Source organism: Ranitomeya imitator, chromosome 5 (assembly GCF_032444005.1).
Source record: "Ranitomeya imitator isolate aRanImi1 chromosome 5, aRanImi1.pri, whole genome shotgun sequence".
NCBI classification, from domain to species: domain Eukaryota; kingdom Metazoa; phylum Chordata; class Amphibia; order Anura; family Dendrobatidae; genus Ranitomeya; species Ranitomeya imitator.
This window is the reverse complement of record NC_091286.1, coordinates 607441747-607460502: the sequence shown is the minus strand read 5'-3', so window position 1 is coordinate 607460502 and position 18756 is coordinate 607441747. Positions and strand designations below refer to the sequence as shown.

Genomic DNA, 18756 nt, shown 5'->3' with positions numbered 1-18756 from the left:
TTACAGACCCCAATATAGCATTGCATGCCGCTTTATGGCTGACCAAATAAAGTTAAGTAATCGTCTTAATCTTAAAGAAGGGTTGTCCCTTACTTAATCTCTCTTGGATGTCCACACAGTGGTGGTTAAATGTAAAAATTATATAGTTTCCGTACTGGCACTTCTCCTTTTGTTTTAAAGGGAACCTGTCAGCAGGATTTTGCACAGTAACCTAAAGACAGTGTCAGGTCGGTGCCATTATACTGATTAAAATGATACTTTGGTTGATGAAATCAGTCTTGTGGTTGTTTTTTTTAATCTGTATTTGTAGTTTTCAGTTAATGAGATTCTCATGCTCCGTGGGGGCGTGGCTATGGGCGGGGCTTCATGTGGTGCTCTGTTCTGATAGATGCTAATGTGCAGATGCCATTTTGATAAAGTTGAATTTTTGTTTTGTAACTCCCACAATATGATGTGTGGTATGTAAAAAAGCCATATCACTGAAGGATCAGTGACCTGTTATAAGCCTATAAGGATGAATAGAGAACAGAGCACTACATGAAGATCCCTCCCCCTCCACACAGGCCGCCCCTGAGCATCAGAATCTCATTAACTGAAAACTACAAATACAGATTAAACAACCACCACTGTTGTGAATTCTGTGGCCAAGCTCCCTCCTGTGGTCGTGAGTGGTACTGAGGCTGGTTCTGTCTATAAACTTCCTTTGGTGGATGAGAGTGGTACTGCGGCTTCTGAGTTTCCTTCCTCAGGTGATGAGGTTAAGTCGTTAGGTGCTGCTCTATTTAACTCCACCTGGTGCTTTGATCCTGGCCTCCAGTCAATGTTCTAGTATTGGTCTTGCTTCCTCCTGGATCGTTCCTGTGGCCTCTCTATCCTGCATAAGCTAAGTTCTGCTTGTGTTATTTTTTGTTCGCTATATTTTCTGTCCAGCTTGCTGTATTGGTTTTTCTTGCTTGCTGGAAGCTCTGAGACGCAGAGGGAGCACCTCCGTACCGTTAGTCGGTGCGGAGGGTCTTTTTGCCCCTCTGCGTTGTTGTTTGTAGGTTTTTGTGTTGACCGCAAAGCTATCTTTCCTATCTTCGGTCTATTCAGTAAGTCGGGCCTCACTTTGCTAAATCTATTTCATCTCTGTGTTTGTATTTCATCTTTACTCACAGTCATTATATGTGGGGGGCTGCCTTTTCCTTTGGGGAATTTCTCTGAGGCAAGGTAGGCTTATTTTTCTATCTTCAGGGCTAGTTAGTTTCTCAAGCTGTGCCGAGTTGCATAGGGAGCGTTAGGCGCAATCCACGGCTACCTCTAGTGTGGTGTGATAGGATTAGGGATTGCGGTCAGCAGAGTTTCCACGTCTCAGAGCTCGTCCTATGTTTTTGGTAAATGTCAGGTCACCTTGTGTGCTCTGAACTTCAAGGTCCATTGTGGTTCTGAATTACCTGTTCATAACACACCACAAGACAGATGTGGATCGCCCCCATGTAAGGGCAATGGGGTACTCGGTACCGGGTCCTTCAGTTCCCTCAGCGAGAATGTCACGGTGGCCCGACTCGGACCGTGGCCCTATGAGGGGCTCCCAATGAAAGGCAGAGTTCGTAGATAATGGTAGTGTTCGTGATGCCACCTGTGGTACTCGGTCAGAGAGACCGACGCTGCTTAGGGGTCCGCTGGGGTGATGGAATGGCAGCTAGATGGTATACCTTCCCACAGGTGAAGTGTATCCCCAGGGCTTCCCAGAAGTGTAGATGTTGATGGTGGATGGTGCAAGGCGCGGTGAATAACGAGGACACAATGGGTGCAGTCTCTTTACCTTTACTGAAGGCTTCAGCATCCACAGTCCAGAGTGCCGGATGACAGGGTAGGCAGAGTCCGGCCAGTCTGATGGCAATTCCAGAGTCCCCCTATCCAGGTGGAAATCAGTAGCTTTCCCCTTGCGCACAGTAACGTAGTAGGTCCCTACTTGCATTAGCTACCATAAGGTCCTCACTCTTGTTACTTCTCTCTCTCTGTCCCTCAGATGGATAGGACATAACCCGTATGACGGTGGTGGCCTGAGGCTATTTTATAGGGACCCTAGTGTCGCCCCTCCTCCGCGTTGCCACCTTGTCTGTTTAGGTGTTTAGGTCGGACAGCCAACTTAGAATCGACTGCCCTGCCGGTCTCTGAAGTAAAGAGACTTCCTCGGTGTTCCGGCCACCGGATCTGCGCTTCATATGGAGGCAGCCTGCTTCTAGCTGGTCTCCCACTGTTGTTTCACTCCTGTTGCTATGACTTCTGTGCTCACTCACTACGGCACACTTCCTTTCTTGTCCTTTCTTAGGAGGCTGCCGCATGGGTTGCAGGCGCAGCTCTGTGACCTTCTTTCCCTTTCCCTGGGCCGAGCCCAGTCACTCTCTCCTCTCCTTCTCCTTCCGACTCTCTCTCCAACTGCCTGATTTCCTAACCAACCCACCAGTTTTACCCTTTGTGAGGAGTGGCCTAGTACATAGAACCCTTAGCTCCCCCTTGTGGACCGGCGTGTGAAGTGTGTGTGTGGCTGTGATACCTGGCAGAATGAACTCCTTTGGTGCCATCAGACGTAACATCGCTCCCCCTGGTGGAAGAATGACATTACTGCAACGACCAGGACTCTGGGGCGCTGCAGATGTCATCAACCAAGGTATCATTTTAATAAGTATAACATCGCCAACCTGACAATGCCTGTAGTTTACTGAGCACAATCCTGCTGACTTGTTACCTTTAAACACTGTCACACAATAGTCTCTTGGCATTAAAGGGACCTTATGAGCTGATGCAGCTCCTCAGTGTTTGAGGCAAACACACTTGGCTATGATCGTACAGCCAGTGCCTGATAAATGCTTTAACATCTGATGGGGGTAATCAGGTGCCATGGGCAGCAGGAATCGGACACTGACTGCGCGATTGTAGCCATGTATGTTTTATCCTAAAATGCTGCGATTTTTCAAAGCTGGTCGATGACTATATGTCTCGAATGATTTCTCCCATATGGTCCGGACTGGCTTTTCCACATCCTGCTCCAGATGAAAAACAGGTCTCTCCCTACAAGTGTGTATAGGCAGAAACCTGTCAGTCAAAGGGATCAGGGCAAGGAGAAGCTGGTTGGGAGCCACAATGATTTTGTCACAATAGACCCACAATCACTGACAAATTATGTTTATTTTGAAAAGTCACAGCATTTTAGCGTAATACATACCTGACAGGAATCGTGTAGTGGTTTACGCAGCATGAGTCTGATGACGAGATGCCTTTAAATGTGTTGGCAAGAGTGACTATACATAATGCAGTACATAATATAGATTTGTCTAATTCTCTTACTGTATGCTTGGCGTAAAACACCTTTTAAATGTTTCAAACTTAGACAAAATTCTGTGTTTTTTTTTTTTTTTGGTGTTTAATTTTTCTGCCAGTACTGCTCAGCTTTGCTAAAGTGGGCAGCGCTGAGGTGGGGAAAAGACCTTTTTGCAAATGTTATCATTATTTATTTAAATGTCCACCATCCACTGGCTAGAGTAACTTTTCTGGTATAGCCACATAGCAGTTTTAAGATGTTCCTAATCCATTAAGATTTGCATGCAACTGGAGTCCGAATACTTTCTGTTCTCATTAGAAGGTGGGTTTTCACGAATATATAAAAGATCTATTTGGAAACTGGACAGGAAGACACCATAGTTGCCTAAGCAATGGAGATACTGTGTACTGCTCTTTATATCACCCCTTGCAGTCCATTAGTCCCATTCATTACCCATAGCCCAGGTTAGGCTGGTGACAGCCAACAAATAATGGGGGCACCAAGACCTTCTGTCGCAATTGGGAAGGACTAGAGGTGAGCAAATTTTTCAGTATTCGTTTCGGATTACGATCGGTGGCAAATACAATTTTTGCAATATGCGGCGAACATAGCCGAACATCATTGCAGTCAAGGGGAGTAGAAATGAGCAAATATGTTCGGAAACGATCATCGGACATAGTCGGCATGAATAGGGTACCAATATGGCCCGAATAGAGCAAATTTGGATTCGGCAATCATTTCCGAACATATTTGCTCAACTCTAGTAATGACATGTCAATTAACACACACAATGGAAGTTTATTTTTTTTTTTTATCTTTTACCTCTAGCCCCCATTTAAAGTCAATGCTGACTTTTCAGTAAGGATGTGTGTGCCCTGAAAAAGGCAAAGCCCACATGTCATAGCGCAAAATAAGCTACTCCCCTTTTGCCATAATATTCTCCTTACACAGTTACTGAACCATTTTTTTTTTCGTTTTCAAGAAGAGTAAAATTTTCCTTCCTTTTGAGCTCTGTTTTTATGTTATCAGTCTCAAAAAATTCCTCCTAAGATAAAACTAATGACTTTGACGGGAAGCAGTAACCATGGGAAAAAGGCAAGGGAGGCAATCTATGGAGACCAGCTTTCCTGAAAACATATTTTTAGTCCATACCACATGTGTGACTTATCCAATGCAAAAGTGTAATTTGCAAAAAGGAAGCACCATTGTCCAGACTTCATATAAAATAACATAAAAGGCATGATTTATGGCATTTTGCACACTAGTCGGAATGAAGGCAGTGGTGGAGTAACATAAGACTGGTTCATGAAGAGAAGCACCTTCTAACTGCCACGTCTCTGCCAGAAATGCTACTCCAGTCTGGAGCACATTTGTGGTGCAATATTTTTATAATTTGCCGGACAGACTTAGTCGGGCTTATCCTTCTGAAGCTCTGCCTACTTTGGCAAAGCTGCTTGGGGCAAACGTTAAAAATGCCAAGTCCCACATTTTTTGCACGACTTTGATTTGTGGTATTTTATGCCTCAACGTTGTTGAGAATTGGGCCCTACGTGTCCAGATGCAGTTGGCCTAAAATAATTTCAGAGTGGAACAGCCAGCATACATCCTCTGACTCATTATATTGATAGAATACTGGTAGAGAATTTTTGGCTCCATTGTAGATGACAGACATACAGTGGGGCAAAAAAGTATTTAGTCAGTCAGCAATAGTGCAAGTTCCACCACTTAAAAAGATGAGAGGCGTCTGTAATTTACATCATAGGTAGACCTCAACTATGGGAGACAAACTGAGAAAAAAAAATCCAGAAAATCACATTGTCTGTTTTTTTAACATTTTTTTTGCATATTATGGTGGAAAATAAGTATTTGGTCAGAAACAAAATTTCATCTCAATACTTTGTAATATATCCTTTGTTGGCAATGACAGAGGTCAAACGTTTTCTGTAAGTCTTCACAAGGTTGCCACACACTGTTGTTGGTATGTTGGCCCATTCCTCCATGCAGATCTCCTCTAGAGCAGTGATGTTTTTGGCTTTTCGCTTGGCAACACGGACTTTCAACTCCCTCCAAAGGTTTTCTATAGGGTTGAGATCTGGAGACTGGCTAGGCCACTCCAGGACCTTGAAATGCTTCTTACGAAGCCACTCCTTCGTTGCCCTGGCGGTGTGCTTTGGATCATTGTCATGTTGAAAGACCCAGCCACGTTTCATCTTCAATGCCCTTGCTGATGGAAGGAGGTTTGCACTCAAAATCTCACGATACATGGCCCCATTCATTCTTTCATGTACCCGGATCAGTCGTCCTGGCCCCTTTGCAGAGAAACAGCCCCAAAGCATGATGTTTCCACCACCATGCTTTACAGTAGGTATGGTGTTTGATGGATGCAATTCAGTATTCTTTTTCCTCCAAACACGACAAGTTGTGTTTCTACCAAACAGTTCCAGTTTGGTTTCATCAGACCATAGGACATTCTCCCAAAACTCCTCTGGATCATCCAAATGCTCTCTAGCAAACTTCAGACGGGCCCAGACATGTACTGGCTTAAGCAGTGGGACACGTCTGGCACTGCAGGATCTGAGTCCATGGTGGCGTAGTGTGTTACTTATGGTAGGCCTTGTTACATTGGTCCCAGCTCTCTGCAGTTCATTCACTAGGTCCCCCCGCGTGGTTCTGGGATTTTTGCTCACCGTTTTTGTGATCATTCTGACCCCACGGGGTGGGATTTTGCGTGGAGCCCCAGATCGAGGGAGATTATCAGTGGTCTTCTATGTCTTCAATTTTCTAATTATTGCTCCCACTATTGATTTCTTCACTCCAAGCTGGTTGGCTATTGCAGATTCAGTCTTCCCAGCCTGGTGCAGGGCTACAATTTTGTTTCTGGTGTCCTTTGACAGCTCTTTGGTCTTCACCATAGTGGAGTTTGGAGTCAGACTGTTTGAGGGTGTGCACAGGTGTCTTTTTATACTGATAACAAGTTTAAACAGGTGCCATTACTACAGGTAATGAGTGGAGGAAAGAGGAGACTCTTAAAGAAGAAGTTACAGGTCTGTGAGAGCCAGAAATCTTGATTGTTTGTTTCTGACCAAATACTTATTTTCCACCATAATATGCAAAAAAAATGATAAAAAAACAGACAATGTGATTTTCTGGATTTTTTTTTCTCAGTTTGTCTCCCATAGTTGAGGTCTACCTATGATGTAAATTACAGACGCCTCTCATCTTTTTAAGTGGTGGAACTTGCACTATTGCTGACTGACTAAATACTTTTTTGCCCCACTGTAGCTGAACTAGAACATGTGTAGAGAAAAGCCACCAAGGTTAAGGGAATGGTGGACTGTTATAACAAGACAGGTTATCGAGCTTGGGGTTATTCAGTTTGGAAAAAAACAAGGCTTATTACAATGTACAAATATCGAAGCCATCGGGGCTGTGGAGTCGGAGTCGTGGAATCTGAGTCTGTGCCATGGAAATTGAAGAGTCAGAGGTTTGGCTTACCGACCCTGGCAGGTCTGTGGAGTCGGAACCCATTTTGGTGGAGGTGGAGTTGGTGTCATGAAAATTGAGGAGTCTGAGTCAGAGGTTTTGCTTACCGACTCCACAGCCCTGGAAGGCACAAGATGTTATATGTGATTCACTACAAAAGTACAAGATATAATTGTACATGTTATGAGCACTAGATTCTGTAATGGGCCGTTGATCCAATGAACTAGTCTGATTGCCGTATGTGGAGCAGGGAAGTAATTTTTCCTTAACGTGGATCAAAATGTATAAGTTGATCTTGATGGACATTGAACTTGCTCCAGTTTTTCAGAGAGCTACCAGGATGGTGAGCGGACTTCAAAGTTTGTCCAATGATTAAAGGATCTGGGAATGCTTAGTTTACAAAAAAGAAGGGTAAGAGGAGACTTAATAGTGGTCTACTAATATTTGACGGGCTGTCACAGCGTAGAGGGATCATCCTTATTCTCATTTGCACTTAGAAACACAAGAAGCAATGGAATGAAACTGAAAGGGAGAAGATACAGATTAGATATTAGAAAAAACTTTTTGACAGTGAGGGTGATCAATGAGTGGAACAGGCTGCCACGAGAGGTGGTGAGTTCTTCAATAGAAGTCTTCAAATAGAGGCTGGACGGACATCTGTCTGAGATGGTTTAGTGACCCTGGAGGTCCCTTCCAACTCTAATATTCCACGATTTTATGGACATATATACCGTAGCTTCTTTCAACCTTACAAACTATTCTATTGTGTGTTTTGTAGACAATAATGCCTCTTTTTGGCATGGTGGTAGGAGCCTCAATTTCCAGGCCTCAATGAACGATGTTCTCCTTCTGCGGAGTATATGTGCATATGTTCTGTGTATATATATAATTTATTTTTTAACTTTATTTTTCTTGTTTTGCAGGGATTTGCGGTTCAATAGGATAAAGGATATTCAACCGGGTGCATTTAGACATCTAAAGAATCTTAACACTTTGTAAGTAAACCTGTAATAACGCAATTAGTATTTCATTGTCACGTTAAGATTGCTTTATCTCTAAACAGAGGTCAAGGTGCTTTTATCTTGAATGCCTTTCCCCTTAATATTGCATGTTTTATGCACTCTCCTGCATATTTTTGATTCACTTTGTGTGTTGGTGTGAGTTAAAGAATAAAAATACTGTTCTCTTACTGAAAATGAGCAAAAACATACTTCTTTCCAAGAACAAGAAAGTGGCCTCTCTGTTAGCCAAAAAATTCTATTGTGGGATTCTTGCTTCCTTGTCATTGTAGACAGCAGTAGGGTATTGTTGAGTGAGACGTCTTTGAGAGAAGTCTAGTGGGTACTATTACTTCATATGGATTCCTACTGTCCTACACTGATGATGGGTAAGAACCCAGGAACAGCTGTCTGCAGATGTTATTTTTTTCGTTTTGGGGAAGTCTCTAGTTTTGAAAATATCCTAACACTTGTGGCCAGGCTTATTAAACGGTCAACACTGACTTGTAGGATGGTTACCTCCAATACAGTTGGTGACACTAGAGCGCCAACTTTATTCCTCTGAGATCAGGCTTTGCTCTCTAGGAAAAAAAGCATGCAACTATGCTCTCTAAGTCTCCACACACCAGCTTGGCGGTCTCCACAAGTAGAGACAGAACACCATAGGCCGTATAGCGGATGGACATGCTCGATGTAGCTCCTGAGTTCTCCAGGCTTATAATCAGATGACATTGCCGGCAATGTAATAATTTATGATGGCAATAACTTGTAAGACTCCTGGATGAATGCAGCAATTATTCTCTTCTCAGTAAGCCGATCCCTCTCCGGCATCCATATTAAGAAATACTGAGCTGTAGCTTGAGAATTTGGGTGAGTGAAGCAGGAAAAGTCTTTCAAGTCATAGTAAATCCTCCTCATAAAGAGAATATGTAAACATCCAGGAGTGAGGGCGGATTGTTTTGGTTTTTTGGATGTATCTGAAGTAAATTCTCGACTACATTAGTCTGTTCACATTTACTTTGGAGTGATTGCTAAATGCCTTCATCAAATTCTGCTGCATTTTGAGCCTATACGCCCATCACATGTCCAGAATAGAATTTTATCCACTGAAGGTTAAAGAAGAATTACAAATGACAGCAACCACATGCCTTTAAAAGCAGTAAGGTATCGATGCACAAGATTTATTGTAACATTTTATAATTAATTCTATAGAGAATACATATAGTGGGTACGGAAAGCATTCATACGCCTTTAAATTTTTCACTCTGTTTCATTGCAGCCATTTGGTAAATTCAAAAACAGTTCATTTTTTTCTCATTAATGTACACTCTGCCCCCCTATCTTGACTGAAAAAAGCAGAACTGTAGGAAGAGTGGACATGATGTTGGATTTTTTGCAAATATATTAAAAAAGAAAAACTAAAATATCACCTGGTCATAAGTATTTAGACCCTTTGCTCAGTATTGAGTAGAAGCACCCTTTTGAGCTAATAGAGCCATGAGTCGTCATCGGAATGATGCAACAAGTTTTCTCTGTCCCCCATGACTGCACCATGGAGAGAGGGGATCCGCCCATCAAGGACAGGAAACCTACAGATAAAAAGGCGGTACCTCTCTACAGCATCAGTTAGGATCTTCGTGGGAATATCGGGGCCAGTCAGACCGATCCAGACAGCGGGGGTTCCCTGCCCGACTGGCGTGGTTACTCGAAGTGCCACCGCTGGGGTAAGTGGGCCTCTAGGGTGCGCGGGTTGTGGCGGGAGGAAGCGAGACCGCCACTCCCAAAGAATCCTCTTCATGGCATCGCCGTCAGCACACCACCGCAAGGGGTCCCTCCGAGTGGGGGGAAGCAGTCCCAGGTAACTGCTCCCACGGAACGAAACTGCCGCCACTTGGGCTCCCGGAGGCCGGGAACCAAGAAGCGTGTGCGCCGAGGCGCGATCCTTTACTGGAAGCGGGCTGCCGCAAAGCACCTCTGGGACTGGTTAGTGCGCATGCGTGGGCACGATGACGCGGTTAGGTGCAGTGCATGACCGGGTAATCACACAGGACTGGATAATCCAGTCATAAACTATTTAAAGGGGACAGTACTCTGGCCGAATGCTTCTAAATGGAGCTCGGCCAGTGTTTCCCAGGAGCCATGAGCAACCCAGACTTGCTAGTATCAAGATCCCCACATGCCAAGTCACCACCCCAGCAGCAGCAGCAAAAAACGGCGACCACAGGCAAAGGGGAAACAGGCTTCTCATCACCAGCAACATGACACCACAGGGAAAAGATGCTCAGGATCCCAGTACAGCAAAGGATCCATCGTAGCCTCCGGCGTAAGGGAGAATCCTAGAGCAGATACAGATCATCACCTACCGGTACGGATCGGTCCACCAGGTGGTGAGTCATCTTCATGAAAGTTTGCAGCTGATAGATCCCCATCTTTTTCTGTGTATCTCTTCTTTAGGGGAGAAAAAGTTCAGGGAAAACCAAACACAGGATCTGTGCGCTTTGTAAAGAAGATCTGCCCTCCATATGGGGAAAAAAAGACTTTGCAGCTCATGTGTAGAACAGACAGTCTGTGAAGGGCTTCCCGGGTTCGCAACAGAGCGAAGGTCACTAATTAAGACCCAGGTAGAGGACACCTTTAGGTCCCTTCAGGAAGGTATAAAGTGAAGGAACATCAGACACAGGTCCCCTGAACCTGATTCTAGTGACACAAATAGCGAAGAAAAAGATTCAGATCTCTCTAATTTATCAGCATCGTCATCTTCAACGGGGCCTCGCAGTTGCTTTCCACTAGAGGAGACAGATAGCCTCGTTAAGGCAGTTAGAAACACCATGGGATTGGCGGACCCTCACCCCAAAAAATCCGTTCAGGATATTATGTTCGGAGGACTTGAACAAAAGAAAAGGAGAGCTTTCCTGCTTAATGAAAAAATCCAGGGCTTGATTAATAAGGGATAGAAAAAACCCATAAGGAAGGCCTTACTTACACCCAAAAGGAAATACCCCTTTGAGGACCCAGCATGCTCCTTATGGGAAAAGCACCCAAACTGGATATAGCCATTGCCAAAGCGTCTAAAAAGTTCGCCCTTCCATTTGAAGATATGGGAGTGTTAAAAGACCCCATGGACAAAAAACCAGATGCTTTCCTGAAAGGTTCTTGGGAAGCAGCTGGGGGAGGGCTAAAACCAGCAGTAGCCACCGCTTGTACATCCTGTTCCCTAATGGTCTGGCTGGATCAGTTAGAATCTCAGCTTAGGCTACTTTCACATTTCCGTCGGTACGGGCCCGTCGCAATGCGTCAGGCCGACGTACCGACGAACGTTGCGAAATTACTGCAAGACGTGGGCAGCGGATGCTGTTTTTCAACGCATCCGCTGCCCATTCTGCAGTCCGGGGTGGAGGAGGCGGAGTTTTGCGGCCGCACATGCGCAGTCAAAAATGGCGGACGCGACACACAAAAAATGTTACATTGAACATTTTTGTGTGCGTCGCGTCTGCCAAAACACGACGGATCCATCGCACGACGCACGCGACGTGTGCCCATCCGTCGCGATCCGTCGTTAATACAAGTCTATGGGCAAAAAACGCATCCGCACATTTGCACGATCCGTTTTTTGCCCAAAACGACGGATTTCGACGGATTAAAAAAAAACGCTAGTGTGAAAGTAGCCTTAAGCACAAACAAAGAAATGAACCAGGTAACATGTTGGTGTAAGTTCAATGCATAGGTGCACATTTACACTGTGGCCATTGATATACAGAATCTGGGATAAAAACAAAATAAGCAAATGCCCTGCAGTAAGTAAATAGTAATAGTTCATGTAAATAACTTGGGGTTCTTAGTTTATTTTGATCAGTAGAATGTAAACACCATCTCACCACGTCAAGGTGATCTTAATCAAGATGGACCCGAACTCTCGTAGTTCACTTCTCTACGTGCCAGCAGGCCTCAAAATAGAGAGGGGCAGCACAGGATTCAGACCTGACTGTTCAAAAACCTACCCGTAGAAAGCTATATAGACAACATGCACAGCCCAAAAGTGGGAATCACAATGTATGTACAACGTACAAAAAACTAAAGGAAAACCAAAGAAATGAGCAGGAACACATGTTGGTACAAATGCAGTTTGCCGGTGCACGTTCACATTGTGGCCGTTAACAGACTGAACTTGGAATAAAAGCAAAATAAGTGAATACCATTGGGTACTTGGTTGACCCTATTTTGATCAGTAGAGTGGAAAAGCCATCCCACCGTGACAAGGCGTGACCAATCAGGATCCGCACAATCACAAAGTCTTGATAAAGGTTAGGTTTACACCTCTTTTTTTTATTAGGGTTTTTTTCACCAATACTTTTAGGGCACTTTGACGGCACCACTGCAAGGTAAGCAGCATTAAATCTTCTGCTTAGCTGTACACAAATGGAAATGGTAGGATTATGTTTTAGATGTAAAAAAAATTATTCAGCTAGCCTCTAAGAATAATAATAATTTACAACAATTCATTATTTCACTTGTATCATTTCTTTTTTCATTTGTAGACTTCTTAACAACAATCTGATAAAACGGATCCCAAGTGGAACGTTTCAAGATCTAGAGAACCTCAAATACCTGTAAGTGGTTAGCTTTTTTTGTGTGTGTAAATGTTAAATATTAAAGGATAAAGGTTGAAGTACAGATCGATAGTTAAGGAAATTAATGCTTAAAGTGGGGAAAAAATGCTTTGAATATTTTCTTGCATGTCTTGTTGGTGAGTGTTTTCGTGGCTGCTTCCAGGTATTCAACGGAGACACATAATTTTCTAAGCAGTGGGAGAAAATGTGGTGGAAGATGCAGGCTTAAATAGAGCAATGTGCATACGTGGCGGGCTTGATTGCGAAACTATTTAGATTTTAGTGGTGACGTCCACCACTCTACTTGTTCCTTACCTGGATGTGGCTGTTTGGGCATCCGGGGTCTGAGGGCTGTGGTCTACTGATAGAGGGGGGATCCGTAACTATCTGTCTCTTTTTGACATTTCATATTGATATGTAATTTATACAGTGAGTGAAATAAGTATTGAACACATCACCAATTTTCTAAGTAACTATGTTTCTAAAGGTGCTATTGACATGAAATTCTCACCAGATGTCTGTAACAACCCATCCAATCCACACTGACAGAAATCAAACCATAGATGTCCATAAATTGTGTAATGAGAAATGACACAGGGAAAAAGTATTGAACAAATGAAGAAAGAGGTGCAAAAAGCCATGGAAAGTCATGATATCAGCTGAAACCTATCAATAATTAAAAAGCAATCCTGTCACTTAGTGAAAAATATCAGCTGGTTCAGCTGATGGCCTTATAAAAAGGTGTGTCATTACCAAGGTGCCACATAAGAAACATCTCATAATGGGCCAAACCAGTGATCTGCCTCAAGACCTTCACAACCTTATTATTGCAAAACATACTGACGGTATTGGTTGCAGAAAATTTTTAATACTACTGAATTTACACCTACGGTTTGATTTCTTTACCTGTGTGGATTTGATGGGTTGTTACTAGTGATGAGCGAGTGTACTCGTTGCTCGGGTGATCTCCGAGTATTTGTTAGTGTTTGGAGATTGTTTTCATCGCCCTCAGCTGAACGATTTACAGCTACTACCCAGGCTGAGTATATGTGGGGGTTGCCTGGTTGCTAGGGAATCCTCACATGTATTCAAGCTGTCTAGTAGCTGTAAATCATTCAGCTGAGGTGATGAAAACTAAATCTCCAAACACTAACAAATACTCAGAGATCACCCGAGCGTGCTTGGGAAAACCCGAGCAACGAGTATACTCGCTCATCACTAGTTGTTACCGACATCTGCTTAGAATTTCTTGTCAATAGCACCTTTAGAAATATATTTACTTAGAAAATTGCTGGCATGTTCAATACTTATTTCATTTTCACCCGCTGTATATAAAGGACGATTTAAACATCCAAAATTTGACTGCATTTTAGCATTTGTATTATGCCTGCAATTGTTCTGATTTTACAGCCCGATATGGAAGACCCAATATCATGCCAATATTTGTGATGTAAAATTGATGATAACATGTGGCCACTTAACAGTCGTCTGAATTAGCTCTAGAATTGGACTTTTTGTCTAATGAATCAATAAGTAATATCTTTTTCTTTGGTAAAACAGATGATAGCGGTTTTCGTTGGTACAATCTATCACACTTTAACTAAAAAAATCTAGTGCCTTTTGAATTGGCTTTTTATTCTCTTTTTGTAATTGACTTATTGTACAGCTTTATTGTCTTAAAATGAGTGACAACATCAAGTTCAAAGTATTGTCCTTCCAATCGGAGCTGTAACTGTGAACATGTATGTGTAGTTCCTGTGTTCTCAACTTGTTTGTAATTGGAAAGGGTTTACCACAGACCGTCGTGAGAGTTCTGGTCGTCTTGTGTTGCTCAAGTCGTTCTACAAATCTCTTTGGACAGCCAGCATATAGATATTTGTTTAAAAGATTGAGCAAAATTCATAGGGAACTAAAATGCCCTTGCACTAAGGCTTTTTCAGACGTCCGTACAACTTGGTCCCTAGATTGGACCTTAATGAATGGACTTGGCCGCAGATCTCCTGACCCAATTCTGACTGCCTCCTAGAAATACATGAAACTGTCACACTCAGGTCTGGAGACCTGCGGCCAGTTAATCTCCAATTTCAAAGGCATCTCTTAAACAACCTGATGTTTTATTCATAAGCCACTACTTGTGGGCCCATAACTATTTGAGTCAACCTGTGGGGTTAAGAACCTTCCAGGCTTTTCCCAACCAGCACCCATCCACCATCAATCACATCACACAACCCTGAGGACCTCCCACTGCCGTAAATGTACAGATAAATTCCCCAAATTGGCCAAAAAAAAAAAAAAAACCCACCTCAGTAACAGAACTCCAACCTATCTGACATCCAAGTCCCAAATTACTACTACTAAAACTGTTTTTTTTTTTTACATTTGTTTAAGAAATGGTGGGTGGGGGATTCTCTTACCAGGCTACACCTAAAATATCTGCTCATTCATAAGCTGCCGCTCCCACATTTTCTCCCCCTATAATGGGAATCTGTCACCCATTTTTTGCGATATGATGTAAAAATATCTTTAAGTTTAGTGCCACATAAACATTATAGCAGTACTTTTGATACCTTGACTCCCCACCTTTGATGACTAAATACCATTTTTAACTCTCCTGCAGTGTATGTAAATCTCCTTGGTCCGGTCCGATGGGTGGGGCTTATTTTCCTTCTCTCCCCACCCCCCCCCCCCCGGCTTGCTGTGCGTAATGTGATCTGTGAATATCACAGATCCCGTAGAGTTGCCACGCATGCGCATTGAAATACATAGTAACATACATAGTAACATAGTTATTAAGGTTGAAGGAAGACTATAAGTCCATCTAGTTCAACCCATAGCCTAACCTAACTTGCCCTAACATGTTGATCCAGAGGAAGGCAAAAAAAAAACCATGTGGCAAAGAGTAAGCTCCACATTGGGGAAAAAAATTCCTTCCCGACTCCACATACGGCAATCAGACTAGTTCCCTGGATCAACGCCCTATCAAGGAATCTAGTGTATATACCCTGTAACATTATACTTTTCCAGAAAGGTATCCAGTCCCCTCTTAAATTTAAGTGATGAATCACTCATTACAACATCATTCGGCAGAGAGTTCCATAGTCTCACTGCTCTTACAGTAAAGAATCCGCGTCTGTTATTATGCTTAAACCTTTTTTCCTCCAAACGTAGAGGATGCCCCCTTGTCCCTGTTTCAGGTCTATGATTAAAAAGATCATCAGAAAGGTCTTTGTACTGTCCCCTCATATATTTATACATTAAAATAAGATCACCCCATAGCCTTCGTTTTTCCAAACTAAATAGCCTTAAGTGTAATAACCTATCTTGGTATTGCAGACCCCCCAGTCCTCTAATAACCTTGGTCGCTCTTCTCTGCACCCGCTCCAGTTCAGCTATGTCTTTCTTATACACCGGAGACCAGAACTGTGCACAGTATTCTAAGTGTGGTCGAACTAGTGACTTGTATAGAGGTAAAATTATATTCTCCTCATGAGCATCTATGCCTCTTTTAATGCATCCCATTATATTATTTGCCTTTGTAGCAGCTGCCTGACACTGGCCACTGAATATGAGTTTGTCATCCACCCATACACCCAGGTCTTTTTCATTGACGGTTTTGCCCAGAGTTTTAGAATTAAGCACATAATTATACATCTTATTACTTCTACCCAAGTGCATGACCTTACATTTATCCCCATTAAAGCTCATTTGCATTTATCAGCCCAAGCTTCTAGTTTACATAAATCATCCTGTAATATAAAATTGTCCTCCTCTGTATTGATTACCCTGCAGAGTTTAGGGTCATCTGCAAATATTGAAATTCTACTCTGCCCCCTACAAGGTCATTAATAAATATGTTAAAAAGAAGAGGGCCCAATACTGACCCCTGTGGTACCCCACTGCTAACCGTGACCCAGTCCGAGTGTGCTGCATTAATAAATTCAATTTTCTGTATTTATTTAATGCCTCATCACTACCTACCGTATATACTCGAGTATAAGCCGAGATTTTCAGCCCAAATTTTTGGGCTGAAAGTGCCCCCCTCGGCTTATACTCGAGTCACGGTAGCGGTGGGGTCGGCGGGTGAGGGGGTGAGGGCGCTGAGGTATACTTACCTAGTCCCAGCGATCCTCGCGCTGTCCCTGCCGTCCCACGGTCTTCGGCGCTGCAGTTTCTTCCCCTCTTCAGCAGTCACGTGGGACCGCTCATTACAGAAATGAATAAGCGGCTCCACCTCCCATAGGGGCGGAGCCGCCTATTCATTTCTCTAATCAGCGGTGCCGGTGACCGCTGACAGGAAGAGCTGCGGCACCGAAGACAGGAGGGGACAGCGCGAGGATCGCCAGGACTAGGTGAGTATGTCATATTCACCTGTCCGCGTTCCAGCCGCCGGGCGTCGCTCCATCTTCCCGGCCGGCGCCTCCATCTTCCCGGCGTCTCTGCTCTCTGACTGTTCAGGCAGAGGGCGCGATGACGCATACAGTGTGCGCGGCGCCCTCTGCCTGATCAGTCAGAGCAGAGACGCCGGGAAGATGGAGGCGCCGGAACGAGACGCCGGGAGCTGCAATCAAGGGAGGTGAGTATGTGTTTTTTTTTCTTTATTGCGGCAGCGGCGGCACAAATTTATGTGGAACATCTATGGGGCACAGTGAACGGTGCAGAGCACCGTATATGGCACAGCACAGCTATGGGGCACAATGAACGGTGCAGAGCACCGTATATGGCACAGCACAGCTATGGGGCACAGTGAACGGTGCAGAGCACCGTATATGGCACAGCACAGCTATGGGGCACAGTGAACGGTGCAGAGCACCGTATATGGCACAGCACAGCTATGGGGCACAGTGAACGGTGCAGAGCACCGTATATGGCACAGCTATGGGGCACAGTGAACGGTGCAGAGCACCGTATATGGCACAGCACAGCTATGGGGCACAGTGAACGGTGCAGAGCACCGTATATGGCACAGCACAGCTATGGGGTACAGTGAACGGTGCAGAGCACCGTATATGGCACAGCACAGCTATGGGGTACAGTGAACGGTGCAGAGCACCGTATATGGCACAGCACAGCTATGGGGCACAGTGAACGGTGCAGAGCACCGTATATGGCCCAGCTATGGGGCACAGTGAACGGTGCAGAGCACCGTATATGGCACAGCACAGCTATGGGGCACAGTGAACGGTGCAGAGCACCGTATATGGCACAGCTATGGGGCACAGTGAACGGTGCAGAGCACCGTATATGGCACATCTATGGGGCACAATGAACGGTGCAGAGCACCGTATATGGCACAGCTAGGGGGCACAATGAATGGTGCAGAGCACTATATGGTTCACACCTATGGGGAAATATGAACGGTGCAGAGCACTATATGGCACAGCTATGGGGAAATAATGATCTATTTTTATTTTTGAAATTCACCGGTAAATGCTGCATTTCCACCCTAGGCTTATACTCGAGTCAATAAGTTTTCCCAGTTTTTTGTGGCAAAATTAGGGGGGTCGGCTTATACTCGGGTCGGCTTATACTCGAGTATATACGGTACTTCCTTTAATTCTCTAAATGCTTTCTTTTTGTCACTTATTGCGCCCCTTACAGCTCTATTTAGCCATATTGGTTTCCTCCTATTTCTAGTATGTTTATTCCCATACGGTATATACTATGCACAGGTCCTATCCAGGATGCTAATAAACGTCTCCCATTTTCTTTGTGTATTTTTATGTCTCAGGATATCGTCCCAGTTAATTGCAACAAGATCCTCTCTCATCCATTGGGAATTTGCCCTCCTGAAGTTTAGTGTCCTTGTAACCCCTCTACTATACATCTTATTAAAGGAAAACTTATTAGTTTGTGATCACTATTCCCCAAGTGACCCCAAACCCTTATATTTGATATGCGGTCTGGCCTGTTGGTTAATATTAGGTCTAGCAGTGCCCCCTTCTTGTTGGGTCCTGGACCAATTGTGAAAGGTAATTGTCTCTCATAGTTGTCAAAAACCGATTACCTTTGCTGTAACTGCAGGTTTCTGTTCCCCAATCTATTTCAGGGTAGTCGTAGTCCCCCATAATAATGACTTCTCCTTGAGTCGCAGCTTCATCTATTTGCATTATGAGGATATTCTCCGCTGCTTCCATTATTTTTGGAGACTTATAACAAACCCCTATCAGTAATTTATTAATTTTTCCCCCTCCTCTTATCTCCACCCACAGGGACTCTACATTTTCATTAGATTCACCTATATTATGAAGCAGGATGGGTTTTAAGGATGATTTTACATATAGACACACCCCTCCCCCTCGCTTATCCATTCGGTCATTTCTGAACAGACTATAACCCTGCAAGTTAACAGCCCATTCATGGCTCT

The 18756-nt window shown here is 43.9% G+C and overlaps 1 protein-coding gene across 2 annotated transcripts in view; it reads left to right on the top strand.

Annotated features, from left to right (window-relative positions):
* PXDN (peroxidasin) overlaps positions 1-18756 on the top strand; it is a 223652-nt gene that overhangs the window by 92082 nt on the left and 112814 nt on the right. For both annotated transcript variants that reach the window (XM_069728002.1, XM_069728001.1), the window contains exons 2-3: positions 7711-7782; positions 12321-12392. In XM_069728002.1, coding sequence (XP_069584103.1) covers positions 7711-7782; positions 12321-12392 — 144 coding nt within the window. The remainder of the gene's footprint in view (positions 1-7710; positions 7783-12320; positions 12393-18756) is intronic.